This window comes from Eptatretus burgeri, chromosome 4 (assembly GCF_056783735.1).
Source record: "Eptatretus burgeri isolate ZD-2024b chromosome 4, Ebu_testis_v1, whole genome shotgun sequence".
Lineage (NCBI taxonomy): Eukaryota > Metazoa > Chordata > Myxini > Myxiniformes > Myxinidae > Eptatretus > Eptatretus burgeri.
In genome coordinates this window covers 102,994,165-103,017,783 of record NC_140964.1, presented here as the reverse complement: position 1 = coordinate 103,017,783, position 23,619 = coordinate 102,994,165, and the positions used below count along the sequence as shown (strand labels likewise).

Genomic DNA, 23,619 nt, shown 5'->3' with positions numbered 1-23,619 from the left:
TGAAGAAAACATTTTCACTTGAAAAATCAAAAGGGGTTGAAAAAAAAAAAAAAAATCAAGGTACACCAAGGCTAAAACACTTGATGCCTCCCTCTGGGAGCCATAAAAATAACAACCTTCATTGAAAGAGGGAGGACACAAAAAGGTACCACCAACTTTGACTGCTTCCAGAAGAGGTTAATTTTTTTCTAATATGTCTAGCAATTGTTTTTTATATTTTTTTTAATAAATATGTGTACTTCAATATATGGCATTAATTAAAAATGGTAATATAGCGAGAAGGTCACTCGGTAGAGCGCATACCTTCACCACGTAATGCCTGATCCACGAGAAAAAAATTGCTTTCATTTACAGTCTTTCGATAGTTGTTGCATTTTTCAGAAACGCATCCTCAATGTAAACTGGGGTCTTACAGTACTTCAAATCTTAAACAAGCTTAACAGACGATAATGTGAGGATGATAAGGCATGGAGCATGCCTGTATTATGAAGCAATTTAAGGAAATAAAATCACAGGAAGCTATATGCAGCAGAAACATGGTTCAAACGACGAGTGCCATCTATCCGAAATCTGGGATGGGATATTCGTAACTTTGACAATTTTATTTATTACTCCATCAAAGTGCTCCCCAGAAATGACGCATTAGGGTCCACATGGTGCCATTGTGATGCCTTGGCAACAAAGCAAAATCTTTGTTGCTATTTGTCGAGATTAACGGGTTGGATTTTTCCTTACGTCAGATTCCCAGATTCCCAGTTCCCAACAAATATCCCAGTTGGCAGCATTTCCTAATCGAAGGAAACCTACCAGACCAGCCACAGGTTATGAAAATTACCAACACAAGACTGATGATTTAACCACCTGCTACATAAATAAATTTTCTTCAATTCATTAACAAAAAAAACAAAAAAACAATTCCTACAAATTTGTGGTGTTATATTTAAGGCCTTGATCAAAATGCAAGATTGTGTGAGCATGACAGGAGAATTGAACAACACACCAGCCTTTTCACATTATAGCAAAGCATACCATGCACACACTACAATTAAAACCACAGATTTGAACAAAACATTTTGTTTTACAAAACAAAAGGATGAAAATTAAAATCACAAAAAAGGAAAATTAGAGTAAAGAATGATTGAATGGGACTTTTGGGATATGCTAATGCTGTAAAGGATAGCAGATATATATTTGCAAGGGACAAGTTAATGCTGAAATGACCAACACAATCCGCACCGCCAACCAAAAATTGTAGCTTGAGAGGGAAGCTGGTTAAAAAAAGTTGGCGAGAAAAATTCTGATTATAGCTTCGGTACTTGTGTGATAACAGACTTCCATCTAAATAGTCTCATAAACATACTCATGAGGAAAAAAAAAGAAGAGGCAAAAATACATGCTTCATGTATTTTCATGACAGTGGTTTCACCACCGCAAAAATAAATAAAGGCTAGCATTTGTAGATTTTGACAAAGTACGCCACTTACATCTTTGGCCGTTTCCAAGAACCACTCCTTGGCTGAATTGGCATTTGTAATAGTTTCTTGCGTTGTGAACGTCTGGAAAAAGTATGCAACAAAATAGACAAACAAGTCGAATTTTGAGCAAATGTGAATCCGTCTTACAATATCACACTCGGTACAGGATGGGGGCAAGCACCTTCCTTACCTTAGATGCAATGATGAACAGAGTGCTTTCAGGGTTAAGTTTGGTCAATGTCTTGGCCAAGTGGGTTCCATCAATGTTGGATACAAACCAAGCATGAGGTCCACCTTTGGAATATGGCTTCAGGGATTCACACACCATCAAAGGGCCCTGTAAATTGATGTCAGAGCAGATGATTACAGGAAGATATTTACGTATCATGGAAGTCTGCAGTATGCTATGCCACAAGCTATAAAAGTCTGGGGGGAGGAGGGATGGAGGGGGGGTAGAGCAAAGGTAACTAGAAAGAGCAATCAGAGATTGCAGACCATGGCCAAAACTTGTTTTGTGTGGTGTATTTTGTGCAGCGTTTGTGTATTAGTGTGTTCCGTAATTAGTAAAAGACATAATTAGAACTGCCATTTTATAACTGCTGGCAGTGATGATGGGTAACAAGACGTCCCGCTTTGATGCAACCCACTTTGATCGGACACCTGCCCTGACCCATGACTTTTTTATTATTATTATTAATTATTCAATTTAATTTAGAATGGGACAAGTCTGAAGACGACGATGGTCCACGAGCGGTATTTGACGATGTAGATCGTTTCAGAAGTCAAGGATGAGACAATGTGATAATGTTTGACCAAGTTATAAAAATGATCAACATGATGTGGTACGAGTGACAGGTTATTAGCTACAAAATGTCGAAAACCCGGTTTCGTTCAACAACATTAAAAATTTGACCTTTGCATAACCTTTAAAGGTCACAAAACAATGTTGTGGACATTAAAATAAGGAAACAGGATACGTGCTATAGCTTATTGGAGTTCGTTCGTTCGAAGAAGGTCGAAAACCTGGTTCGATTCCCACAACTTTGAAAATTTGACCTTTGTGAACTTTAAAGGTAAAAGGTCAAGGATTATGACCTTTAGTGCAAAACTTCCTCTGGAACATTCCAGGAACAATATAACATCATATCGGCTATATGGCATTTCACACTCCTCGAATTATCCATACTTTGATGAAATCAGTGTAAAAACAAACTTGTAGGGGGCGCCAAGGGAAAGGTGTTCGAGATAGAGCAAAATGGTATCAAGACTTTAGGTGGGGAATGACCTCAAGATTATGCATAAAAAATATTGTCATCCTGGCTCTCAAAGTTTGGGCGGTCGTATGATTTTTATGTCAAAATTCGAAATTTTCTAAGTTCGTGACCTTGTGACAAAAATGAAAAATCGAGCTCCGTGGGGCTATGCAGGTGCCATTGGGCTAACCAAATACCGAAACCCCTGTCGGATACGACAAACCCCCTAGGAGAAGATGCATATTGAAATCGGCTACCCCCTAAAAACACGTTTTTTTGGGCGTGGCTCCGCCCATAATAGGTGCACCATGCCCATTCTCAGGAAAATACAACTAGATCATGATATAAACCTCCCACCAAAATTTTATCAGGATGGGATCAAAACCCACGGAGCTATGCTCGGGACAGACAGACAGACAGACAGACAGACAGACAGACACACACAACAATAACGAATATAGTGGTCACTTATTTTTTTCATGAAAATATTTTTTCGTGAACCAATTAAAATATATTCAATTCAAATCAAATGGAAGACCAAATAAGAAGAGTCCTGCATTGGAGTAATCAGAAGGAACCCCAAAAAGCCAATAGCAAAGATGAAGTCATCATGAGGAACCTGGACAGGATTTACATTTCAGCTGCTAGTCCTCTACCATCGAACCCGTCCAGGCACAGCCCAGTGAGCCTTTGTCAAAATAAATTTTTTTCAAAAAAGGACCCATATCAAAAAAATAAATAATTCTGGCTGCCAGACCATGCGTCCAATCGAGTTGAAATTTAAAACATGTATTCCCCATCCCTACTAAATCATAAATCTGAAGTTTCACATTGATTGATTACATGGTTCCAGATAAAACATTATTTAATATTTTTCTTCAATCCAATATTGCTGCCAAACCATGTGACCTATAAATTATTCCTTAACAAACTTGTACACCCATTAGTTAGGGAATTTCAGCAAATTGTATTGACCATCTGTGAAAAAATTGCTTACCAAAAAATTTCTTCACTAACGTATTCATCTAGGTGTCTACTAACACCAGCAATGAGTGCAAATCCAAATCCTTGTGGAAAATTCTGGGGAGGCAATCAAGGTTCAGGTGCTCAGAGGGCCTGCGCGAAAAAAAAAAAAAATTGGAAAAATTAACTTTTGCCAATATTGACTTGTGGGATGTCTAACTAGGGGTTTTTTTGAGGTGCTGAATTGATTCCAACCATTAGATTTGAGGAAAAATGAATCCCTGGCCGTAAAATATTAATATGATACATTTTTAGATATCTCAGACTGTGTTTTGCAGTAATTTGGCTCAATTGATTCAGATTGTTCAAATTGTGCTGAAACCAGCATACAACATTTTTGAAACCACTGCTTTATTGTTGGTTATACTTGTGCTCATGCTCAGTGGAATTCTCTGTGTTAGCTGACGTTAGCTAAGAGCTTTTAGCTATAAAATTATTGTGTACCGGACTCAATATAAGTTGAATATATTCAACGAAGAGTGGACATATTAATGTTAACACACATCACTGATTTTTGTGTTCGGTCTGTTTTGTGTCAAAATTCCTCTAATCTAACATATGCACCAAGGATAGTCACTGTCTTCGAAGAGAGGATGGCAGAGAGATTGAAGATCTTAGCTGAAGGAGGAAGGACACCAGCACTCTGGGTCTGGTACTATGGCAGAATCGACCTCATCAAGGTATTCATCAGGAATGAGCATGTCTCAGACCACACAGGTCATCTCAGCTGCATCATTGGAATGCTCAATACCTTCGCAGCAGCGGGCCACCATCAGTACGCAAAGGGAACAAGGCAGTATGTACAGCTGATGCATCAGCGACAGGAGAGTACCATGTTCCAGGAAACTCTATCCAAGTTCACTTTGTACGGAAACCATGTAGTCAGGTTCTCAGACCATGAATGGTCCGGCACATGGACCGACATCACGATAGAAACCACACTCATGCGTGAGGCAAAATCCTCCGGTGGTCTAAACAGAGGCCGCTTTCGGAATGAGTCTTCTCATAAGTCTTGGGTTCAGACTCTGAACCACTTCTCGTTCATTCACCAAGAGCTAGAAAGAAGCATGGTCAAATGTGGGGTACCTGTCCACGCCGACGTTAAAAGAGCCCAAGTGAAGAGAGATAACTACGCTGTCAACACCATAGTTGGGTGGTTGGAGGAAGTCAACCCTTCCGATGCCACACGGGACAAGAAGACTCTGGTGTCCTTCTCAACTGGTTTCAGCAGCACTCCCGAAGACCAAGTCAACGCTGATCAAGCAGAAGAAGTTGGCAGAGCCATACAGGCTAAGATGGATGGGAAAACTGTTGTGGATGCAATGGTAACTAAACACAAGGTCAAATCACTTGCAAGCCTCAGATCTGGACCCAAAGTCAATGGCGAGAAGCTGGTCATTGACTCACTGAAGCTATTCAACCGCCTCACTGTCATCAGTGAGCGTGAAGTCAAGACCAAAGAAGCTCTGCGCTTTGAGTTGATGCCAAAACCGATGTCTCTGTTTGACAAAAATCAAAAGTTGTGAAAGCCAGACAAGGCTGCCCCAAGCAAGGTCTCTGAAGGCATGTGTGGAACCTGTCGAACAACCCCCCTGCACAAGCCTTGTGGTTGATGGTGGGTGGCTCCCGCACAATGTCAAGTGGGAGGCTAACCCTACTTGGAAGGATGTTGCCGAGAGCTACCTCCGGTTTGTGAAGTCCATGGGGAGCCATCGCCTCCGGATAACGGTGGTCTTTGACGGATATGGCAGCTCCACCAAGGACCATGACCACTTGAGACGAACAAAGAATGCATGCTGTGACATTCAGATTCGTCTGGATCTCAAAATCATCATTGCAAGAGAAAAGTTCCTCGACAACAAGAACAACAAAGCCCAGCTCGTTCTGCTCCTTGCTGAGACATTTAGTAGGAATGGAATCAGTGTACAGCAATGCTCCGATGATGCCGACACCTCCATCGTCCGCGCAGCTCAAGATGAGGCAAGAGAGTCCCCTGTCGAGGTGAGGGCTGAGGACACAGACGTCCTGGTTATGCTGATTCATCATGTTGCAGACCATCCGATCTTCCTCACGACAGCCAAAGAAACATCTTACGATGTCGGAAAGATCCGGGAGGCCCTCCCAGAGATATACAGGAGGTATCTCATCTTCTTGCACAGCTTCTCTGACTGCGATAAAGTCTGCAATTTTTGGGTTTAGCAAACCAACTTTGCTAAGCAAGCTCTGCAAGACTGATGAAGCAGAGAGGGCAATGAACGTGTTTATGGACATCCGAGCTGAGAAAGGTGATATCATAAAAGCAGGCTGTGATCTTTTCATGCTCATGTTCCATGGGAAATCCTCCAAAGACTTGGAAGACTTGAGATTCGACATCTTCAGCAACCGAGCTGCTACTGGGAGCATAAAACCTGAGAAACTCCCCCCGACAACAGGAGCTGCAGCACAGCACTCTCTCCGAGCTTACCTCCAGACTAGAGACTGGCTGATGCTACAAAGTCCATCGTTGGATGCCCGGGACTATGGATGGCAACTCACTGAGCAAGGATATGCACCAGTCCCTTCTACAGACCCCATTGCACCAGACTACCTCCTGACGTTTGCCAACTGTGCAGAGACTGCAGCTCACTCAGGTGCTGCTGTAAAAAGCAAGGAGTCAAGTGTATTTCTGCTTGCGGCATCTGTCATGGTAACTCTTGCCTGAACATAAACCAGCTGGATGACAAGAGGAGTGAGGAAGATACTGGGGAGTTTGATGAATAAGGTTGTAAAAGCTGACGAAGCAACATTTCCATTGAGCACAGTTCTGTTAAAAATGTCAATAAAATACATTTTATATGATCAAGGAGTGTTTTTTTTCTCAAAAATAATGGTTGGAATCAATTCAGCACCTCAAAAAAACCGCTAGTTAGACATCCCACAAGTCAATATTGGCAAAAGTTAATTTTCGATTTTTTCGCGCAGGCCCTGAGCACCCGAACTTTGATTGGCTCCACAGAATTTTCCACAAGGATTTGGGTTTGCACTAATTGATAGGTGTTAGTAGACACCTAGATGAATACGTTAGTGAAGAAATTTTTTCACAGATGGTTAATACAATTTGCTAAAATTCCCTAACTACATGGCTTGGGGAACATTTGTGTGAAGTTTCCCCTCGATTTATCCAGGTGTTTTGGAAAATATTTTTATAGGTTTTAGGGTAATCCAATATGGCCACCAAACCATGTGACCTATGATGTCATGTGTGAACCCTTTCTTCCTCATGGATAGGCGAGCATATGTGTGAAGTTTCACCTCGATCTGTTCAGCCACTTCAGAGAAGATTTTTGAAGGTTTTGTGTTTTTTTTTTTTAAACAATATGGCTGGCGAATCACGTGACCGATGACGCCTTCAATTTTTTCTGTGGACCATTTTATCCTTGGATGAGATCAAACATTTTTATTCTGATCAGATGTAGCATTTTACATTTGCAATTATGACATCATAATGAAGGCACCGAAGACATCATTAAAAAATAAAAACAAATAAATAAAATCGCACTCATTCCCCATGAGGAGCATTTGCTGCATGCCAAGTTTCAATTTTTTCCTTGGTGCAGTTTCAGAGATAGAGGTCCAAAGTTTTTCTGTTTATCCAACATGGCTGCCATCCAGGTGATTGATGACATCATCATTATGATTAAAACATTATACATGAGTAGTTACACCTATGGTGAAAATTTCGTCTCAATCCGACAAGCGGTTGCGGAGAAAAACTCGAAAGTTCTGTGCAGACAAACGAACAAAAACAGACAGAGAAACAAATGGACCCAAACACAATACCCCCTCCTTCGGCGAGGGTAAAATGAGGAGCAGAGAAGAGATGGAAAATGTCACATCGGAGGAGAGTGGAGCTCATAGGGGAAAAGGAGAAAAAGTAGAGGAAATGAATAAAGAATGTTTTTTTAAAAATTATTATTGTTCGAGTTGACAATATGATTATTAATCAACCAACACACAAATCATATTTGGTTGTTCACAACAAGCTTAATTCAGTACTTAAGGGCATGGTGATAACTTGTTCCATCACATGGCTAAGCCAGCAATGAGATTGTATTGGAAGCAGAACTTCTTACCAGGTCAGAGCCACCAATGCCGATATTGACAACGTCGGTGATCGCCTTCCCGGTGTAACCCTTCCACTCACCACTACGAACTCGCTGCACAAAGGACAAAGCAACAAACCTCACAATCATCATTCATCCATTTCTCTACCTTCTTCTTCAATCCCTGCTCTTCCCCATCTCTCAATAATCATCAAATGATAACGCAACATCAATCCCCTATACACACAATTTCAGTAGCCCCCATCCTTATAGTTATATTTGATGACTGAAGAAAAGTGAAGACCTTACATGGCAGAACTTCTTCATCTTCTCAAGCACAGCATTTACAGCAGGCATGACATCCTGCCCATCCACCATCATAGGATGGCCAGAGCGGTTGCGGAGAGCGACATGGAACACTGCACGGTTCTGAAAATGACCAGCAGATGTGTATTAAGAGTATTACAGGAAAGGAAATAAATCAGGGAACAAAAGTTTTAAAGTAAAACAATTAAAAATAATAGAATGTCAAAGCAAGTAGAGTGATGGTAAGACAGAGGATATCATCATTTGGAGGTTTACCTTAAGTGTGGTGAAGAGTATTAAAAAAAAAAAAAAAAAAAACTCCACCCTATATTCATTTGCATGCATTATAAAAAAGAAAAATATGGTTCCAACAAAATTATGCAGTTTAAAAATAGGGCCACAGGACCTGTAGCTTATCAGGGCCCTGGCCTAATGTTGTCACGCAAATTTAGTAGCATTCTGACTGGTGGGTCTGGAGAAGAAGATATTTAAAAGGAATTAATGCGATTTCCCCAAAAGTTGACCAAGTCGGCCATTTTGACACACTTCCGGTCATGTTGTCGGCATGACTCCTGCAATATAATGAACATCCCTACCCTAACCTAATGTTGCAACCCAAATTTCGTAGCATTCAGACAGGTAGGTCTGGGAAAAGAAGATTTTTGAAGGCATTTATGTGATTTTTCCAAAAGTTGACTGTCGGCCATTTTGACACTTCCGTTCATGTGATTGGCATGATATTGGCAATCATGCGATTGGCAATTTAGCATCTCTACCCTGGCCTAATGTTGTAACCGGGCGTCGTGGCGTGCGCCTGTAATCCGGCTACTCGGAGGCTTGGGTTGGAGGATCGCTTGAGGACGGGAGCTCTGCGCTGGGCCGCACGATGAGAGTGTGTAGGGCAGCCCGGAATCATGGCGAAACCCAATCCTTATCCCTGTGTCGTAAGAGGCGACCAGGGTTGCGTCAGGAAGGGCATCCGGCGTAAAACCTGTGCCAAATCAGTATGCGGATCATAACGGATGATCCGCTGTGGTGACCCCTAACGGGAGCAGCCGAAAGACGAACAACAACAACAACCCTGGCCTAATGTTGTAACCCAAATTTGGTAACATTCTGACTGGTGGATCTGGAGAAGATTTTGGAAGGAATTCGTGGGACCACCATTTTGACAAACTTCTGGTCACGTGATCCGCATGACCTCCACAATTTAACGACCCCTTGGCCTAATGTTATCACCCAAATTTGATAGCATTCTGAATGGAGAGTCTGAAGAAATTTTTTGAAGAAATGTACAACTTCGATTAATGCTTAATATATACATAGGGGCAATACCCCTGGGTGCCCACCTTGTAGCGGTTGGATACGATAACCAGGGAACCACTGGTAGGCATGGATGACCCACAAAATATGTAACAGAGAAGAAAGCAAATACCTATGGAATTATTTTTAATGCCGTGAACAAACTTTGGTACATCACGGGTTATTAAAGTTTCATCGAAAATGGGTGTGCAGTTTCAGAGAAGAAAGCAAATACGGGGGGAGGGGGGGACCCCCCCTTCCATCCCCTTAGACCCTCACTTATCTAATGTCATAAACAAACTTTGGTACATCACTGGTGATGAAGGTTATGGTGAGGTTTCATCAGAATTGTGTGTAGCTTCAGAGAAGAAAGCAATTTCCGATTTGGGGGGCAACCTACCCATAAACTCCCTCCGTAGACCCCTCAGACCACGATTTTTTTTTAATGTTGTGAACAAACTTTGGTAAATCACAGGTGATGAAGGTTGTGGTCAAATTTAATTAGAATTCAGTGTGTAGTTTCTGAGAAGAAAGTAAATACCTATTTTGGGGGGCAACACCCACAGATTCCCATTGGGCCCAATTTTTTTTTATGCCATGAACAAAATTTGGTACACACACGTCGATGAACATTGTGGTAGTGCAGTTTCAACAAAATCATGTATAGTTTCAGAGAAGTTGCAAGTATATGTGGATGGACGGATGGACGGACGGACGACACGCCATCTCATAAGCTCCCCAGAACTACGTTACATGTGAGCTAAATATATATATATATATATATATATATATATATATATATATATATATATATATATATATATATATTTATATCTGCTTTGTATAATTCAGTTGTCTCATTAACATTTGTTTAGAATAAGCACAACACAATTGCGATGTGATATATGCGTCACTAAAACATGCAGATAGATGTTTATTTTCCCCGTCCTCCTGTTTTTCTTCCCCCACATCTATCATCTAGGTATGTGTTTCTATGCTCTTTATCAAGTGCAACAAGAGTCTCAGAGCTCAAGACACACGGGAGAATGCACAGGTGTGTGTGTGTGTGTGTGTGTGTGTGTGTGTGTGTGTGTGTGTGTGTGTGTGTGTGTGTGTGTGTGTGTGTGTGTGTGTGTGTGTGTGTGTGTGTGTGTGTGTGTGTGTGTGTGTGTGTGTGTGTGTGTGTGTCGAAACTGCATTGTCAAGGTGAAGCTGTGTTCTAAAAACGGCAGTTAACATCAACATAGGGAGCACATGAAATAACCACTCTGGTCTGTGGCTTTTGATGCACATAATAAAGCCGTTATGATTCTGTGCAGAGCTGTAAACTCCCAAATGGGTTGAGCAAAAACACAGGAATGAGCCGCCGACACAGCCAGAAGGTTGGGCTCTAAGGAGAGAAGTCTGGGGTTTTTTTGCTGATGGTCCAGCCGAGTTTCACTTCCTCTTTGTCCAAAGAACTCTTGCCATGCGTGCAGACCTGCCATGTTGATATCTCGGTCTGTGTGGTCGCTTGGATTGTTTTGAGGGCGAATATCGAGTATAGAGTAAGAGATGTTTGTTTATTTATTACATACTGGTTATTTTTTTTTTTTCATGAAATCATTCCCCCGAATCATTGTTTGTTAATAAATATAGCTGTCTGCCAGTTCTGGTTGGATTCTGCCAGTGCTGGCTGCATCGTTTTATGGCTTCGGCTTGAGAAGGAAGCTTCTCAAACTTGAGAAGGAAGTTTGAGATTCAGTTGTAGTGCAATTTGGAAAGCTGGCTCAAACCAGTCTTTGGGTGCAGGTATGACCAACAGTTGCTCAGCCAAATTAGATAAGTCGTGAGTGTCTTTCGGCGCTTAACCCGGTTAATTCCACGCTGCCAAGTATTATAGCGTCGTAATGTGGCAAACAGGCCAAGTAAGTTGCTTACAGGCGGTAGTGGTCATTTTTGATACGACCCGCAGGACTCAGACCGGGTAATCGGAAGGGACCGTGGCTCTGACACAATTGGTGTCAGGCGTGAGATCTGAACCCTGACACAGCTAACACCAACAATTTGTGTCAGCTTTCGTGGGATGAATCGCATCTCAAAGCTAAATTAATGAGCCACATTAGAATTTCTTTCCAACTAAACTACCACAATGTTGAGCCAGGACGAGCAGAACCAGGAGGGGCAAAGCTGGTTCGATGCCACCGGAACCAAAATGGGCATAGAGGTGGAAGGACCACAAGAGGGTGTAGTGGAATGGTCTTCACTACCAAGTAGCCCCATAAATAACCACGCAACTAGCCCGTGCCACTCAGGCCAATGTCACCACAGCAACAGAGAAATGACCAGATTGATGGCAATGCTTATATGGCTGATGGCTGACATGGGGGCTGGGCGAAGGCAGGATGTGAGGGTGAGGCAAGCTGAACCACTGCATTAAGCTCCTTATCGCACATCCTCGTCTTCTTCATTGTTGGAAAGACAGGCTTCAAAATAGGCATCTTTATGTTTAAATTAACACAAATTTTTGTTCCAAATGAATTGATTATATCAAGCAATAAAATCAATTTTTAGCTTTGCAACAATACCACTTTGATCATTCTATGACAGCAAGAACCCTTTAGAGCAAGTAAAAAAAAAGGACATAAAAAGTCATAGCCCCCGTTGTTTTCGTAATTTTGCTGTACTGCGTTAAATATAAAGCTCATATTTGTGTACAACTAAAAATGCCGCCAGTCTACCAGTCGGCCATCTTTGATCAGATTGCAAAATAAAGTTAGGAGCAAGTGTATGCCATCATTCTTTATCTGTGTGCCAAGTTTGAACAACATGGGTGAATGCATCTCCGAGAAATGGTTGAGGACATGTTCGACACCTGGTGTTATTTATTTTATTTTTTTTAACAACTAAAATAGAAGCCAGTCGGCCATCTTTGATTGGATTGCAAAACAAAATGGTGTGTGTATGTATACCATCAGGTGTTGTCTTTGTACCAAGTATGAATAAAATTGGATATGGTTGCGGATGCAATGGATGCATGCAAGCACACACACAAATCCAGACCAAATCCATTAACCCCCGTTTCGGGCCAAGTCCAACGGGAGCTAATAAAGCTGGAATGACGGACGCTTCTCGTTTTAATAACAGATACACATATTACAAAGCTATAAATTGTTTAGCAGCAAAAAAAAATTTTTGCGTGACAACAATAACTACCCCACGGTGTTTGTTGGAGGGGGTTGGGGGAGCATTTATTGGAGAAAATATGCTACATAAATTGTTACTGGTGCTACCAATGGCTTTGTGACATTTGCAAAATTACTCAAAAGAATGGATGTTCTTTACCATGACTGCATGATGATAAGCATTCAGTTAATTGATATATTCATGACATAAAATTATATTTTTTGTACAAAGCTACCTTCTCAGACAAAGCATTGATGTACTACTCTGTGTTCTGTGATTAAAAAAAATTAAAATAACATCTTATAGTAAGGGCATGGATGTTGTGACGAGGATGAAAATCACGGAAAAAAAAAAAAATGAAAACAACTGACCTCAGTGAAGTTTATCTTCTCTCCACTAAACATGCGAGTTCGAGCAGCCTCAACAGACCTCGAACGTGCCTGGATGCAAACATGGAGATCACAACTTGTGCATTGATGATCACGCAACTTGAAGCTCAGCAAAACAAATGAGGAAGTAAAAATCAAAACAAATCTATACAAAATGCACAAATTAGATAAAACATGGTGCCACCAGCATGCAACTGTGAAAAACACTTGTAAAACCAAGTTCACAAATTACATTATCAAACTATAAGGGCACGCGATAGAGCGCATACCTTCGCCACGTAATGCTTGATCCATGAGAACATATCGGGCTCATTACATTTTTGAAATATCATGCTATATATAGTTTTTGGCCCCATCTCTCAATGGTGAAGAATCACTTTAAAATTATCGGATCTGTATCCAGATTCGGATGTTCACCAAAATTGAATCGATTCTTCCTTGTTGCACACCCAACGTGCCCAACAAAGTTTTGTCCGAATCCGTCCGCAACTTTTTTTAGATATCATACTATATATATATATATATACCGGGCGTAGTGGCGTGCGCCTGTAATCCGGCTACTCGGAGGCTTGGGTTGGAGGATCGCTTGAGGACGGGGGCTTTGCACTGGGCAGGGTGTAGAGCAGTCCGGAATCATGGCAAAACCCAAATCCTGATCCCTGTGTCATAAGAGGCGACCAGGGTTGCGTCAGGAAGGGCATCCGGCGTAAAACCTGTGCCAAATCAGTATGCGGATCATAACGGATGATCCGCTGTGGCGACCCCTAACGGGAGCAGCCGAGAGATGACCATACTATATATATATATATATATATATATATATATATATATATATATATATATATATATATATATATATATATATATATATATATATATATATATATATATATATATATATATATATATATATATATATATATATATATATATATATATATATATATATATATATATATCATTTTGGCCCTATCTCTCAATGGTGAAGAAGCAATTGAATAATTCTAGTAGTCGGATTCAGATCCGGTTCTTCACCAAAATCTAATCAGTTTGTTCTTGTCACACACACAACCTGTCCACCAAATTTCATCCGGATCCATCTGCAACTTTTTGCGATACCTTGCACACAAAGGCAGACAGACAAAGACAAACAAACAAACAGACAGATAGGGGTGAAAACATAACCTCCTTCACCTTCCGTGGCAGAGGTAAAAATGTTGAAAGCATCAGCCTCACCAGATTGAGGAGTAGATCGAAAGTCTCCTGCGTAATCAAGTTCTTTGAAAAGTCAAGAAGGATATCTCCATCGTCAGTCTTCAATACACGGCTGATTTTGGGAAGGTAAGGGGCGAGGAGGAGGGGCGGGGGTGGAAGGAAGAATAAGTAGCAGTAGCAGGAGCTAAGCAATGAAGTTCAAATCAACATGAAGTGGTTAAACAGTGGCACACAACACAACAAGATCACAAAAGTTCCACTTTCAAGGTAATATTCACTCACTTATCCTTGCATCCCACGTTCAACCTCATTATATGGAAACAAAATTACAACCAAATTATTCAAGTTTACACGAACGACCCAAAAATGTTTCATAGCAAGTCAAAAGGTCGTAATGAATGTAACGTTTTCCACACTAAAGGTTGCAAAGGCCACCACAATGGCATTACCAAATGCATCAAAATGACAGGGAGGCAAGTATAATAATTCACCAGGGAATGAAAACGAGAGCTTAACTGCTTGAACTGGGAAGGAGAATATCAAAATATATTCCACAGATGTGACAGACTCCAAAAAAATGAAAACAAAAGAAAAAAATACAAATTAAATACACATGACTCACTTGGCTAAAAGAAAGGAGAATGCCATGTTTTTTTCTGACAAACAGAAGAGAGTTGTGGATTAATTATGAAACTATGATCTTTGGGAATATACAAAGCAGATGACAAGTATCCTTGGGAATGGATATCGGTTGGATGGTGGAGGTGACTGGGACCTTTGGACCTTCATTGCAATCCAAAAGCTAACTAGAAAATATAAATTTACCGTCAATGCCTCCGCCCACGATAGGTGTCAACCAACTTACGCTCGATATCAATTAAAGATCACAAGAGTGTGCGACAGAGAAAGCAGAGAACACATCAGATGCTTCGAACTCGACTTATGATCTGAAAAATTATTTTCAAAGGGCACACATCCCTCTGACCTGTTGAACCCAAAATTTAATCAGTCGATCTTTGTGTTGCATTCCATACTTGCGCCAAATTTGGTTGAAATCCATTTTTGTGGTTCACAAATTATTGTGGTGAAGATTTTTCAATTAAAAGGTCACATGACCATTGACCTTTGCCAACAAAACTGAATCGGTTAATCTTTGCATCATATTACATAAGTTTACCAAGTTTGGTCGAAATCCCTTCAGCGGTTCACAAGTTACCATGGTCATGCCAATCTTCTACGCACGGAGGGACGCACAGCCAGACGGACAACCCAAAAACGTAATGTCATAATGTCTCCGGCGCCTTCGCCTGCAGATGCATGAAAAAAAAAAGATGGAGATTTGACAAGTTTCATTTTAAAGCTTCGAGGCTGAATCGTTTGGATGTCAAGGTTGGTATTTTGGCAGTGAAGCATGATCCAAAGAGGGCACCATATGATCTTGTAATGTAGAACCTATGGGACATGCAGATGGTTGAATGGCCATGCCACTGTCCAGGCCATCCAGAAACCCATCAGTCAGGAACGCCTTGGGAATGATCCCATTGGGGTCTCCACGTCACTAAAGGCAGACCAAATCTGTGGGATGCAAGAGTTGGTATTTTAGTAGCGTCAATATCCTTTGGAACCCAGCAAAATCGATTGCGACTCCTGTGATAGCAGAGCACTATTTAACTGCGACGATATAAAAGTCATGCGACTGTGGATCAAAGCCCGCTCACAAGGAACACCAAAGGCCGAGCAATGCCTTGGAGGGGAAAGGCTCAATTGAAATTCTACCCCAAGGCAGAAAGCACCATGATCACAGGGTCGGAAATGATTAATAGGTCGCTTAAACTATCACCTTAGAAAGAAGACTCATTCCACAAGACTAGTGATTTGGTATAAAGTAACCAAGATCAAATTCTCACTTTTTCCTCAACTACAAATTAACCCATTGTTCCATTTGACCTCAATACTTACCATGTGGAACACTTAATTCTGAGGTGGAAATGGTAGACCTTACAAAATATTCCAGTCCCAGGATGAGTGCCAGCATGCTGGTATACTGTGTCGGAGTGGCGACCCGTCCTACCAGAGGCATGTCCTACCAGGGGGGTTCTGGGGCATGCCCCCTCCCCTCCAGGAATTTTTGAAATTCTCGGCTTCATTTTACACACTGGCACATTTTACATGCTTTTGGGGGGTGGGGCAGGAGGGGGTAACTACTTAAGGTTTTCAATTACTTTAAAGAGAGAAGAAAATATTGACAATGGGGCTGAGTGTGATGCAAATGCAGTTGTGAATGTCTTATTTTTGGAAGCCATCTACTTCAGCAAAATCCGGTGGAAAATTCAGAAATTCAAAGCCTCATTTTTACGCACTTTCGAAGTTTGTTCGGCTTCAGTCAAATTGGCCAAAGTACTTCATCCTTGAAAAGTTATTCACCAACGCCAATATGTCAATATTGTCTGTGCGATCTTTCATGGCATGGAAGATCAGAGCATTTTTCAGCCTTTGTTGGCTCATGGTTGGCCTCAGGTCGTTTTTCACCCTTCTCAGGACTGAATGGCTTCACCTGCATGTTGCCGAGGTGACTGGCTGGCACTGTGTTGTACGGCTTGATAGATAATTCTGTGAAATCCTGAAAGAGATTACAAGACTTGGTCACATTTGTAGCTGGAGGCTTAGATGGTCTCGATTGATGTCATTTTTGTACTGGTCTTGAACAATGAATTTGGGTTTTCTGAAATCCTCCGCATTTACAGCTTTGAGAAGGAAGTTTGAGATTCTGGAGGAGTCCCATTCCTTTGTGCTCAAATCTTGTGTCAAACTCTTGGTCCAGAATGTCAAGGATTTCATCAAACTTGTCAGAAGTACACTTCTACAGAGGAGATGTGTGTCTGTGTGCCTTCATCAATTCTCCTTGGTGGAGCTCTCTTCCGAGTCAGTACTTGCCTCCCTGTTAAGCCCTTCCAATTCCTCGATGACGTGATGGTGTAACTTGTGGAACTCCTCCTCATTAGCTTGCTGTTGGTATAAGGTGAGTAAGAATGACATGGCCTTCATTGTACTCTGGACCAACTGATCCTCACCTTGTATATTTATCGACACTTATTCTACCCAAGAGAAGACTTATTCTACCCTTAGTGTAGGTTTCACTGGTTATATTTGGCACTTCAACAAAATCTCAGCGATTTCTCATAGATGTGGTAGCTGGTGTCAATCCACCTTACAGAAATATTTGAACTGTTCTTTGGCAGGAAATACAAGTCGTTTCATCGGCAGTAACTGAGTAGCGGCCTGCTTCCTTACCTTCAGCCAGGAATGAATGTAGAACAGCAAGAACCGTCTTTGTTATCAGCTCATTTACAATCTCGGGTGACAAGTAGTTTTTTATGGCTGACGCAGTCGTCCATTTTCGGAATTTCATCCCCTTGGCCCCTCAATTTAATTAGCTGAAACAAATCGCTTTCAGCAGTATCATGACCTCCAATGGGATGGCCCTGCCAGATCAAATACTGTATGCATGGAATGTGGCAGATGGGCCTGTGTCTTTGCTCGTCTTCCTTCAATGCTCGATTAAGCTGCACGTCGATCCCAGTCCTTCTCAAAGCTTTCCGCTTTAGCACCGCCTCTGTCTGTGCATGGCTGACTGTGTTCCTTCAGCCTGAAGCTCTCTTTCTTCCAGTTCTGAAGTGCAATTTTTGTGAAGGCCAATTCTGTCTTTTTAATAAAAGGTATCTCTGCATTGCATGCCTGTTCTCTCTTGATGATCTCCCTGTTCTTGGGTTGATGTGGCGAGTCACATTTGCAGAATACCGAGGAGCATGTTTGTTCGTCTCCAGACGTCTGTTCATACGGGGAAAAAGCTGCACAAGAAACACTCGATCAGTGTGCTAAGTGTTCCACGTGGAATATATCTTAGGACGTGAAATCTTGCGTTTAACCCGAACCCAATTCCAACTTGGCCCAGCCAACTTGTCACAGGTGACCTCGTTTACAACTTTTAAAATTTGATTTATGTTTACTGCAATACATACGAAAAGATTTCAAGTTACAGGTAGATGTGAATTGTAAGAGCTCGACTCTGTGCTGCATACCGTATACAGGACACTGGTCGAGCCCTGATGTTGACACGACGACCGACGGAGTGTTGCCTGCACCACAGCTTGGAGCGGGATGCGAGACAGACTCAAAAGTAGAGCTGCTTGCTGTCACCGGGCCAAAACGTTTTCATCATCGATGGCCGATCATGTTTTTCCAGTCGTCGTTTTGGTGGTGGCTCCATTACAGAACTCAATAATATGGCTGCTAAGTTGTGCCAGGTAGTCACGTGTCAAACACAAGGAGGGCCACCTGTCTTTTCAGTGGAAATGGTTTCCACGATAAACTGTTACCATCAATTATTTATTATCCTCTACCTCCATATCTCTCTCTTTTTCTGCCTCTCTCTCTCCATGCTGCCCCCACCGTCCGCCCCTCCCTCCCTCCAGATATTTATACCCACTCTCTACATTCGACTCTGACGTCCAAACCCACACTTGTCTCAATGACGCTGACGCGGGCCCTTCAACATTCCTCCAAATTACTTAATATTAGCATCCTTTTTTCCCTTTCTTAGGTTGTTTAATCATGATACCGGGCAGAGTGGCGTGCGCCTGTAATCCAGCTACTCGGAGGCTTGGGTTGGAGGATCGCTTGAGGACGGGAGCTCTGCCCTGTGCTGGGCCACGCTATGAGAGGGTCTATGGCAGCCCGGAATCATGGCGAAACCCAATCCTTATCCCTGTGTCATAAGAGGCGACCAGGGTTGTGTCAGGAAGGGCATCCGGCGTAACATCTATGCCAAATCGGTATGCGGATCATAACGGATGATCCGCTGTGGCGCCCCCTAACGGGAGCAGCCGAAAGAAGAAGAAGAGAAGAAGGTTGTTTAATCATGATGAGGAAGGTTAATTCAGTTGTTGAGGCTGTGTATTACACTCTACTCTACTCCAGCCAAATACAAAGCTTTTTGTAGAAATATCATTTGGTGACATCACAACAGCAAATTTGAACAAACTGTGTGAAACAGCAAATATATATATATATATATATATATATATATATATTTTTTTTTTTAGAAACAAAAAGCAAATATTTTCCAAACAAATCCAAGAAATTTTACAAACTGGAGCAGAGCTCACATTTTCCAGCATGATAAACAGTTGTACAGGTTCTTAAGGTATGGTGCCACTTGTGGCATGCCGCAGCAGCCAGTTTGTGAATCTGCGCGTGCATTCTTCCTTGTTCTAAATTTACCAACATTGAAAAATGGTTTTGATATGTAACGGTTTCTGCCTCCTATCACAAGATGGCACAGCGTTTATGAGTTTTTTTTTTTTTTTTTAAATACAATTTCACATTATCATCTACAATCGATAAGAGGCTGACATTTAGTTGCCTGAAGAAAAATAAAATAATACTGAGACCACACAAAGGCCTTTTGATGAATCAGGCAATCAGGCATCGATGAAGCTGTGCCTTTACAAGGCCCTGGGATGCAAGTTAGTGGGAGTAGTTGGGGATGGCAGGGAGGGGTCAAGGGAAACACCGACGTGCTTCTGGCAGTTCTGATAACTAAAATGACTAATTACCAGGCGGTAGATGCAGGACTACAAGATATTATCGCAGCTATTCAGCATAATTTGGATTTACTCGAAATGGCGATAAAACTGAAACAGCTCCTCAGCACATGATCTGCCGTCAACTCCGATCAAATTATTCTAAGGGATGATTTGTAAAACTTAAATAGCACAGCTAATTAAATAACAAGATCTAAGTTTTTTTTGTTTTTTTTTAAAGAAAATAAAGTCAGTTCCAAGAGAGTAAGGAAGCAACAATCACCCTCAATAATTTGTCGTGTTTTTAGGTTGTTGTGCCTTGTATCCCGTGCAAGATTTCATGACGAGTTGCTGTTTGTTTGTGCTTTTCGTATCGTATTGTATCGTATTGTATCGTATTGGATTCGATTCGATTTGTTCGAGGCCCGACGTGGCCTATCCTCAGAGAGAAAGTGTGAAATTTCTTTTGTCACCGCGTTCCTCGTTATGTTTGTTTCGTCCCTGGTGTCTTGCCTCTACCTCCTCACCATTATCCGATTCACTCTCCAAACTTCAAACAACAACAACAACAACAACAACAAAAAAGAAAACACTTTACTTTTCACTCCATGACAATGGAGTAAAGACTCCATGCCTCTTCTTCTTTCAAACCAGACCAGATCACCAGGGCCGTCTCTCTCTCTCTCTCTCTCTCTCTCTCGACGTATCACATGCTTCTGATGCAGTCTGGAATCCTGCCTTACTCTCTAAACTCTCTACCAATGGAATCCAAGGCCAACTCCACACATGGCTTACTCACTTCCTCTGCTCTTGTAGCCAACGTGTGACACCCAACAGAATCCTTTCATGTCCTCTCGCTGTCACAGCTGGAGTGCCCCAAGACAGCGTTCATCAATGATCTGTCTGACTCTCTGGAAAATCCTCTTTATCTATTTGCTGATGACAGCAACCTGTGCCGTGACATCCCTCACTCTTCAGACAGGCAGGTTGCAGCCTCCTCACTCTATTCAAACTTTGTAAAATAAAATAAAAATCTTTAAAAAAAAAATCACAAGCTGGTCAAACACTTGGAATACGACTTTCAATCATGACAAATCTCTCACACTCACTCTGTGATGGACCATCTGACAACTCCCACCACCCACCCCAAAAATTTCATCTCCTGGGTCTCATTATCAGCCATGATATTTCTTTGGCAAACCACATTTCAGAGTTGGCCGCCTACGCCAGGTGCTGGATGAGCATTGTCCGTCAAGTATAAAGTCCTTCCTTGGCACACTTGAACTCATATCCACCAACAAGACCTTCATCCGCAGCTTAGAGTACTGCTCTCTGGTCTTCTGTACTTCTGGTCTTGCACCCTCTGCTCTTTCCGTGCTTTGTCCCTCCCAGGTTTCTGCTGGCTTCACACGGTCCACCATCAACCCCCTTCAGGTGAAACTACCAAAATCCAGGATCACTGCCCACCTCCTCTCATTCGTTCTTTTTTTCCTCACGTATGGAACCAAATTCCACATTCTCTTCAATCTCATTCTTCCCTCCAGCTCCTCAAGACAGCTGTTAACCACAGTCTCAAATAGTCCCCAATCCAAAACTGTGATCTTTTCTACCCTCGTTAACCCCCACACTCCACAATCTTCCAAATTTCCACTTTTCCCTCCTGAAAGTTTCCTTCTGTATCCATATTGTCCACCCCATGCACCTCACTCCTCCCCACACCCATTGTTTGTCCAAGTCTGCTTCCATCTTGGACTCTGCAGTTTGCATTTCCCCCATCCCCACCCCCTCCTCTCAACTGTTCCTTTTGCCCTGATCTGTTCAATGTACTAGTACTATCTGTTCCCCAGCTTTGACTATGTATACAAAATAACCCAAGGCTGTGGGACTGTGCCATGCCACAGCATACCCCACCCCCATTATGATTTTTTTCTACCCCTATTTCTTACCCTGCTGATGGTGTGTCCAACCCCTCCCCCCCCCATCCTCTCTATCATTATTTGCATTCTATTACATCCTGGTCCGTTCTGTGTTCCAGCTCCTCCACGAGCCTAGACACTGGAAACACAACCATAAAATCCTCTGGAACTGCCCCACAGAGGAAGCTCAAAGATTGCCCAAAATAAAAATAAATAAAAATAAAACTGAATGTGCATATCATTGGGAAGACTTGCGTTACCTGCATCAAAAGTCGTAATGCCGTCGATTGGTCAATATATATATATATAGCTGGAAAAGAGCTCGACGTTGGCGATTCCTTTATCTGACAACAGTGTCAAGGAGAATTGAAGAAATGGCTCATCAAGTAAAAGAAAAGCTCATTTCAAGAATCAAGAAAAGAAAGTTGCTTTTCATTACAATTTATTGAATGTAGATATGTTTAACCAATTTTGCTCAGCCTCCTACATATGCCAGGTAGTAATTAGATACATAATTAAGGATGTTATTTGCTCTGTGAACTCTTTCAAGTCAAGCATCAGAAGAGATATTCTGGCAGAAGAAATTGGACGAGTTTTAACTAAAAATGGATGACGTGAGCAAAACTTCACTGGTGGGATGTCGAGGACTTGAACACAAGTTAGTGCAGAAGACACAAAACTTCACCTTCACACAAAAACTTGCTTCTTTGAGTAGAAAATAAAATTCTACCAACAAAAAAAATGAATGGAAAAAGCATTGCCAGGTAAACATGAACCCATCTGAGCATTGGGTAATTCGAGCTGTCGAATTACATCAAAGAACCTCGATATCATCCAAAAAAAAAAAAAAAAGCATTGAAAGTGCTCAAGCCATGACCAGCGAGTCTCGTGGTGTTCCTCCATAGATTTGACGAAAATAAATCACACCCACTGCCATGTACGTCATGAAGCTCACAATCTCAAAAACAGTTTTACATCAAGCTGTGAAGCAAGATCACAAAATTCATGTTCATTTTCGTTGTGCAACAAAATGGAGAGTAATCATGAAAAGCTGTTTTTTCAACAGAAGAAAGATGGATTTCTCATGGGAAAGGTGTTGACCCTTCAGTTTGAACTCTGTTCTGAAGTGCTCACCTCCACTCATTCATTCCTGTTTTTCCCCACCCGGAGAACTAACTTCCACCTTCTCTTCAATCTTATTCTTCCCTGCAGGTCTTCAAGGTCTTCAAGGTTCATCACCATCAAAGATCGTCCCCAATCCAAAACTGTGATCTTTTCTACCCTCGCAAACCCACCTGACCCAAGGAACTCCATCCAATTTTCCATTTTTAGCTCGCCTGTTCGAAGAACAGAGAGCTATAGCGATACCCCCGGCGTGAGCGTGAGAGTCAGCGTCGGCGTCAGCGTCAGCGTGAGAGTCGGCGTGGGCGTCGGCGTGGGCATGAAAATGTTAAAGTTTTTGGTGCAAGTTATTTCCTTTCTAATGTTTTTATCTACCACACTATTTTTTACTGATTACAATGTACAAATATATATTGCTTTAAAATTATTTGGATCAGACTTCACTGCAATGCTTTAAAAAATATCATTAGACTCGTCTTATAAAAACGATAAATGTATAAACAGGCGAGCATTGGGTGGCTTTGACACCAACTCTCTGGTTCCTTCTGTATCCATCTTGTCCACCCTCTCTTGCCCCCCTCTCATTGTTTATCCATCTCCCTCTGACTTGTACTTAAACTCTACTGTTGGTGTTTCCTCTATGACCCCCCCCCCCACTCACCTCTCTGCTGTTCCTTTTATGGGACATTTTCACAAAAGTGGGTCAGGTAACGGTAAAGACTGACCGAGAATTTTTATCAAGCATATATTGCAGAGTCAGTGCAGAGGCCTTATGGTGATCCTGCGTTG

The 23,619-nt window shown here is 41.8% G+C and overlaps 1 protein-coding gene and 1 pseudogene across 2 annotated transcripts in view; one reads left to right on the top strand and one right to left on the bottom strand.

Moving 5' to 3' along the window:
* GPI (glucose-6-phosphate isomerase) overlaps positions 1-23,619 on the bottom strand; it is a 68,744-nt gene that overhangs the window by 29,346 nt on the left and 15,779 nt on the right. For both annotated transcript variants that reach the window (XM_085879500.1, XM_085879501.1), the window contains exons 2-7: positions 14,232-14,322; positions 12,978-13,046; positions 8,143-8,262; positions 7,864-7,947; positions 1,666-1,812; positions 1,485-1,556 (exon numbers count right to left, since the gene is read on the bottom strand). In XM_085879500.1, coding sequence (XP_085735626.1) covers positions 1,485-1,556; positions 1,666-1,812; positions 7,864-7,947; positions 8,143-8,262; positions 12,978-13,046; positions 14,232-14,322 — 583 coding nt within the window. The remainder of the gene's footprint in view (positions 1-1,484; positions 1,557-1,665; positions 1,813-7,863; positions 7,948-8,142; positions 8,263-12,977; positions 13,047-14,231; positions 14,323-23,619) is intronic.
* LOC147028795 (signal recognition particle RNA) lies at positions 8,933-9,073 on the top strand (annotated as a pseudogene).